General features: G+C 44.6%; 1 protein-coding gene across 1 annotated transcript in view; it reads right to left on the bottom strand.

Annotated features, from left to right (window-relative positions):
- PUDP (pseudouridine 5'-phosphatase) overlaps positions 1-2300 on the bottom strand; it is a 65892-nt gene extending 63592 nt beyond the window's left edge. The window contains exon 1 of the mRNA XM_017847385.1: positions 2042-2300. Within this exon, the coding sequence (XP_017702874.1) occupies positions 2042-2300 (259 nt within the window). The remainder of the gene's footprint in view (positions 1-2041) is intronic.
- Between the last annotated feature and the right edge of the window lie 5616 nt (positions 2301-7916).

The following is a 7916-nucleotide window of genomic DNA, read 5'->3' as shown; positions in this document are numbered from 1 at the left end:
TAATCTAATCAAAAACATATGCACACCAACAACTAAGTGGAAAGGGAGCCAGAATGGGAGAAAATGGTCATAAGTCACATGTCTGATAACAGCTTAACATCCAAAATACATAAGGAACTCCTACAACATAAAAACAAAAACATAAAAATTAAAAATAAGCAAAGGATGTGCACAGGCATTTCTTCAAAGATAATACGGAAATGGCCAACAAGCAAATGAAAAGATTCTTGCCATCCCCAGTCATCAGATATGCAAATCAAAACCATAAAGAGATATCAACTCACACCCATTAGGATGACTACTATCAAAAAAACCCAGGAAATGACGAGTGTTGATGAGAATGTGGAGGAATTGGAACCCTTGTAGATTTCTGGTGGGAATATACAATGGTGTAACAACCATGGAAAACAATATGGTGATCACTCAAAAAATTAATAATTATCATCGTATCCAGCAATTCCACTTCTGGGTATATCCCGAGAGAATAGAAAGCAGGATCTCAAAGAGATATTTGTACACTCATGTTTATATAAGCATTATCCACAAGAACAGCCAAGGCGTGGATGCAACCCAAATGTCCCTCAACAAATGAACTATGAATAAACAAAACGTGGTCTAACATACCATAGAATATTGTTCAGCCTTAAAAAGGAAGAAAATCCTATCACATGCTGTAACATGGATGAACCTTGAGGGCATTATGCTAAGTGAAATAAACCAATCAAAAAAGATAAATACTATATGATTCTACTTATTTGAGGTACTGAGAGTAGTCAAAATCTTAGAAACAGAAAGTAGAATGGTGGCTGCCAGGGGCTGAGGGCAGGGCGAAATGGGGACTTGTTCAATGAGCACGAAGTTTCAGATTTGCAAGATGAAAAATTTCTGGAGGTCCATTGTATAGCAATGTGAATAGACTTAACACTACTGAACCACACAATTTAAAATAGGTAAAATGGTAAATTTTAGTGTGTGTGTCTGTGACCTACTACAATTAAATTTTTATATAGTAACTGTATGGATGTGTTTCACCAAGACTTGTCAGGGTAACTTCATGTGCAAATGGTGCAGAAAGACACTAGATGCAGAGAACTGAGTATCACGGTGCTTGTACCCATGCCTGAGATTCACAAACACTACCATTTGCAGTGGATGCAGACAGAGTGATTACAAAGGGTGTGTGTTTGTATGTGTGCGTGTGCTGCCTAGGAATAGTCAATCCACATGTTTGGACATGTGTATAAATATAAATAATAACATACATTTCAAAAGTAGGTATGCTTCGTATTAGTATCATTTTAAATCCAAGATTACTCACACAACTGCTGTTTTTTTCTCCCCTAGCACCGGGAATTCTAAAGACAGAGTATTCATCCTGTTGTCCCAGAAGAATCTTCAAATAGTCTATTTTCAAGGTCTGTAATCTAGATCATTCTTGAACAAGGAGCAGCAGGCAAGCCCGTTCTGATTGAATGTCAGTTAACAAGCATGAAGGGAACAAAGTTGTCTTTCCTTTCCAAAGAAAACTGGATACAAGTAAAGAAAGGGCTGAACGGCATACAAACACACAGGCTAAAAATGAATTCGACTTTTTACTTTTCTTTTTTTTAAAATTAAGCATCTTTGGAGAGATTTAGCTGCTTATCAATTTGTTAAAGTTTGAATAGTTGCTGAAATACTAATCCTATATCTGATTTTGAAAAGAAAAAGGCTAAACCATCTATTAAGGTAAACTTTGAAGACATTCTGTCATTAACATAATCTTTATATATAGTAATATAAACAATACTCAAATGTTTTTGGAACCCAGAAATCACTGAAACTAACGCATATTATTTTAAGAAGCTTTTAAAGAGAAAATTGAATCACAGCATCCCACAGCATCAGCCAAACTCTTTCAGGAGCACCAGGAGGGACTTAGTTTCTAGACTAAAGAAAAGAGGACAAGCTAAGCATGCCCTACGCTAGACTTTAAAGGTGATTTACAAAACCATTGCTAATATTCAGAAACATAATCCTGCAAACAGCGAGGCAACCGCACCTGGCATGAGCGCAGCCGCGGGGAACATTTCCTTTAACTTCGTTTGGCTTTCTTCCACCAGCTCCTCTTTGGACATCGGGAGCTGCAAGACATCTATTATAATCTGTGCCGCCTCTAATGCCTTCTTACCCATAACCAGGGACTTTACATCCCAGCTGTATTTCTTGTCATAGCGATCACATATTTCTTGAAACACCACTGAATACAGTCGTTCAGTATCTGCAGGAAAAAAAAAGACAAAGAGATTTTTAGAGTGCATACTGTATCAACAGTAAGTTTGTATTAGGTCAGCATAAACATACACTGTGTAGGTCGCATTCCATCAATAAAGGCTTTTGTGGAGACCTAAGTGAACAGGAGAAAGGTTTGTAGGTCATTCTCACTAAATTATACCATGAGCAGCCTCCTCTCAAGGCTGCTGGAGTTATGCCTGGAGTTGTGATTTGGAAACTTAGAACTCAGGAGAGAAATGAAATCTGTATGATTGTGTTTTCTGTTTAAATGTACATATTTGAATGTAAATACATACTTGGAATGGTCAATTCCATCCGACAGCACAACGCATCATTACTTGGTGTTCCCAACAACATGGAAGCCAGAACCAGTTGACAAAGTCCACTGCATGGCCCACTAGTATTAAGGACATTTCCACTGCCCAGTGGGATGAATCCCCACCATGCCTGGCCAGGATGCTGCTGTGAAGCTCCCAGGTGAGAAGAGAACATTTAATACATAGGCTGTGTCACAGGATGGTGAAAGCTGACCTCAGAATTAACTCCCGGCTTGGCACTTACTCGGAGCACAGCCTCAGAAACATAGTGGGCCTGCAGGTGCCCGCTTTCCTCATGCTTACACAAGGTGAACAGGAATACTGCTAATAATAGTACCAGTACCACTACCATAGGCTACATTATACTACCTACAATATAATAACTAGTACTAGCTCACACCCATTTCTATTCATGTGTTTTTTCTGTATGTATATTTAACATATACATAATATCAATTGCACTCATATTACCAATAAGAATACTACCAAGGATGCTACTACAGCGAAATAATCCTACTTTACAGAATGAATACTTCAGGGCACATAAGTAACATTCTAGTGCCAGCCACATAGAGCACGTTTCTTACACACTAGCTGTCTTCCCCACTCTTACTGTCTCCAGTGTGGGCCTAGAAAGATTACTTTACTGAAGAACCAACTAACTGACCTGCTAGGAGGCATTATTCACGAAAAAAGAAATACTTCGACACAGAGGAATGCCTACCAAGTAGAATTTCAAAACCAGGTAAGCTCCATGGAGCTGAGTGCTGCCTGGTGACAATCCCCAAGGCTGCAGTGAAGGCAGAAGGTTGTTCCGAGGCCTGGGCAGAGCCCTTGTCTTCCAGTCTGCAGCGGCACAGAGGCAGTGTCTGAACCTGAGAGGCTGGGAATAGCCCTGCTCACACCTGATTTAAAAAGAAGACACACGGACGCGTCTGACAAAAATCTGGATTCAAATTCAGTTAGGAGACTGACCACCTGTTCTAGATTTAGCACTGAAGCCTTCCCACAGGGCATGGAGCAGCATTAGCAGGATGTAGTCTACCCTGAATCTGTACAGCTGGACCCAACAAGAAGTCCTGAAAAGAGCAGGTGATCTCAATGGCCTTTAACGGTCCCACAATGACATGAAAAAATATAATAATCATCCCTAAATACTACCTTTTTTCCCTGTAAGATAGTATCTGGGAGACCCAGGACACACTGAGGGAAGTAATGTGTACGCACAGAGAAGGCTGTGTGTATCCAAGAGGCATATAAGTCTTCATACTCCTATGTATGTTCACATGCTTACATGCACATAGGCATGCATGCTTGTCTGTAATTGCCTCGATGCATTTTGAAAGTTGGCAGGGTATGAACTGCGATTAAAAGAGAGTTAAGGGCTGGGCACGGTGGCTCACGCCTGTAATCCCAGTACTTTGGGAGGCCAAGGCAGGATTGCCTGAGCTCAGTAGTTCAAGACCAGCCTGGGCAACATGGCAAAACCCCGTCTGTATTAAAAATACAAAAAACTAGCTGGGCGTGGTGGCACATGCCTGTAATCTCAGCTACTCAGGAGGCTGGGGCAGGAGAATCGCTTGAACCCGAGAGGCGGAGGTTGCAGTGAGCCAAGATCGTGCCACTGCACTCCAGCCTGGGCAACAAGAGTGAAATTATGTCTTCAAAAAAAAAAAAAAAAAAAAAATCTGCTCCTCCCAGACAGGCATGCAGAGGGCTGCCTGCACCACAGGGCGGGCTTCACTGTGTCACACGTGGATGAGGCCGGGAAGGTCTCTTGTGAGCCACTGCAATGGTAGGGCCATCTGTGCTTTGTCTCCTGCATCTTTCTCACAGAAGGTGAATGGTCATCTGTGTAGACACAAGGCCTGGGCAGTCAACCACATCCACTACCTATATGCAAAAATCCTGAATGAACCAAGGGCAGAATGCTGCTGTCTTGAGAAAAAAAGTTTTCCGTATGGCCCTGTACCCTGTCCCTTCAGTAGCATCCAAACTGCATCTCTTGACTGTACCTGCAGTATCGGCTAGGGCTCTTGCCGCCTTGTACTCAGAGGACTGGGCTCACTGATTGCTTTGGCTGCCATGGTGTGGACTTCGCCTCTGTGCATGCTTCTCTCCCGGTCCCAGTACTTGCCTGGGGAACTCTCTGGCTCTTCCTCCTGGGATAGGGCTGAGGCTGGGCCCAGTCCACCCTGTGGACACTGTGGACACTGGGGACCAGGAGAGGCTGGTTGTTGTGGACTGGGCTCTTCCTTGGGCTTTTGGGTGGCCCCTGCCCTGCACTCCCCATCTTCCTTCCTCCTCCTGTGCACTGACCCCCTCTGTGGCCCTCTTTCCTGCAGCAGACCCTGGGTTGTCTGCCTCCTGATGTATGCTCTGGCTTTGACTGCTACCAGCAACAAGAAGAGCCCTCCTCTGTTCTTTCTCTGCTTTTCTTGGCAAATCCACCTACAGCTGCATGTGCAGGTGCCATTTCATTTTCAGCACTATAATATTTTTCTCCTTTTCCACCACAAGCTGTATTTTTATTTATTTATTTTTTGTTTGTAGACATGGGGGGGGGGCCTTGCCTTGTGGCCCAGGCTGGTCTCAAACTCATGGCCTCAAGTGATTCTCCGGCCTCGGTCTCCCAGTGTTGGGATTATGGCATGAGCCACTGCACCTGGCCACAAGCTGTATTTTATTAAGTTTGCTGTAAAACACACCAAACAAACCTCAGAACCTCCACCCTTCAGGATACTGCAGATTGTGAAGGCCCGATCCCTGAATGGAGGGGTCAAAGCCCTTTAGGGGAGTACAAAAGACAGGACTCTCAGAAAAGTTCCTGGGCTGGTTTGTAGAAGTCGAAGTTCAAGTAACAACCTGAGTAACTCAAGGCTTCCTGGATCCCATCCTGCACTCAGTCTCCCTACAGAAGCCGCAGAACAGAAGGAAGGGCTGGCCCACCCTCCTTCTCAACAGCTGAGCGGTGAAAAGCCTCCTCTAAGGGAGGGTTACCCAGGCATGAGTGCTCCTTTTATTTTCTTCTTCTCTGTGAGGGGGAGAAAGAGCCAGGGCTCTCAGGGCAAGGAGGTGGACGGATTGGCAGTGAGGCGGCACATTTTACTTCCTTGAGTGTTTGTTCTGGTAGTTGAGAGAGGAAGACTGACAAAAGGAAACTGCAGGCATCGAACAAGTGAGACACCACTGTCGGGTGTGAAAAGCCAAGCGAAGGAACAGAGGCCAGGCAGGACGAAGGAGGTGCTCCACGGAACCGTGGCTAAGGTGAGTGTGCGAGCAGGAAGAAAGGAGTGTGGACAAAGGCAGAAAAACAGCTGTATCCTCTAAAAATGCTTTCAACAGTGTTTGTTTAAAGCTTAAAATGTCATGGAGCTTTTAATTTAAAAGATACAGAACTGTGGGATTATAAATCTGTAGGGGACCGTGCAGACAGACACTTTTCCTCACCATTTAGATAAAATCATCCTAAATCCGTGGAATAAGAAAGGATCTAAACAAGTAATTAAACTCCTTAGATCAAATGATGACTACAGCCGTTGATGATGGCACAATTAAAGGGACAGCGTTGTGAACGAAAAAATGCTGAAATAAGATAAAGGAGCATAAAACACTTGCATCAGGCCATCAGATGCATATTCTTCCCTGCGTACTAACAAGCTTGCAGCTTTTAACATTGCTTCAGTGTCCTTTTTACCAGGAAAGGTCATGTTGTTTTTAACATGCTAGGGCCACATACACTACTACCTTCCTTAGGTGAATTAGAAAATATCCCTTGTGACTGTGACCACTCCCCTGCCCTCAGCTGGAATCTCTGTGGCATGTTTAGAGTAGCTTCTATAGTAGCTGCAAGGGCAGCATGGGGAGGGGGACAGCCTGGCAGGAAGGTGGAAGCTCTGAAGAAGCTACAGGGTGCCCCAGGCTGGGGCCCAAAGACTGACGGGTGTTTTCATCCTCAGAGGCAGCCTGAGTTCCCGGGGGCTCATGGGAGGCATTGCGGCTAAAATTAATTCAACTGTTACAGAAGCCCTGCGCCTGGAGGAAGCCTAGGCCCGTGGCCTGTAGGTTTCTGTCTAAGGTGGAGAGTAGGTAATTGCTGCAAATCAAGTAACATATTTTATAACTGAAAATGTATCTTAAATGCTCACTAAGTCCACCCCTGAGGCACAGTGGTCGATGTTTTACCCAACAAAGATATAAAAAGCGAGGGTTTCTCCCCAGCTGCTCTCTCAGGAAGCTGTACCTGCTTACCATGCAAATGGAGACCTATCTTCAATTTTATAACTGTGAGTTGCGTTATCTAAGGGCAAAACACCTTGAGCCAACTGTCATTAAGGCACACATACAGTAATACGGTTTGGCTGTGTCCCCACCTAAATCTCATCTTTGTTACGCGCATCCCTGTGAAGAGACCACCAAACAGGCTTTGTGTGAGCAATAAAGCTTTTTAATCACCTGGGTGCAAGCAGACTGAGTCCGAAAAAGGAGTCAGCAAAGGGAGATTAAGGGTGGGGCAGTTTTATAGGATTTAGGTAGGTAGTGGAAAATTACAGTTAAAGGGGGTTTTTCTCTTAGCGGGCAGGGGTGGGGGTCACAAGGTGCTCAGTGGGGAGCTCCTGAGACTCACTGTCCAGGAGAAGGAATGTTACAAGGTCAACTGATCAGTTAGGGTGGGGCAGGAACAAATCACAATGGTGGAGTGTCATCAGTTAACGCAGGAACTGGCTATTTTCACTTTTTGTGGTTCTTCCCTTGCTTCAGGCCATCTGGATGTATACATGCCGGTCACAGGGGATATGATGGCTGAGCTTGGGCTCAGAGGCCTGACAATCTCAAACCGTAATCCCCAAGTGTGGAGGGAGGGAGGTGATTGGATCAGTGGGTGGTTTCCCCCATGCTGTTCTCGTGATAGTGAGATCTCACGAGATCTGAAGGTTTTATAAGTGTTTGCAAGTGCCTCCTTTGACTCTCTTTCTCCTGCTGCCTTGCCTTCTGCCATGACTGTAAGCTTCCTAAGGCCTCCCCAGCCATGTGGAACTGTGAGTCAATTAAACCTCTTTCCTCTATAGAATACCCAGTCTCAGGGAAGTTCTTTACAGCACTGTGAGAATGAACTAACATTAATACATATGGGAAGGCCTGATTTTGCCCCTACCCCCGGGTTCATACAAGACCTAGGGCTTGCATGAGACCTGCAGAAAACTCCCAGCTCAGCTGCACGCCCTGGGACAAGTTTCTTAGCCTGTCTGACATACGATGTTTACTGGAGAAATGTATTTAATAGCCGCTGACCTGCAGAGAGGGGTGGCCTTAAAGCTGGGGGCG

This window comes from Rhinopithecus bieti, unplaced genomic scaffold (assembly GCF_001698545.2).
Source record: "Rhinopithecus bieti isolate Rb0 unplaced genomic scaffold, ASM169854v2 scaffold_30077, whole genome shotgun sequence".
Taxonomy (NCBI): Eukaryota; Metazoa; Chordata; class Mammalia; order Primates; family Cercopithecidae; genus Rhinopithecus; species Rhinopithecus bieti.
Note: the sequence above shows the minus strand (reverse complement) of the source record. Positions and strands in the feature narration are given on the sequence as shown.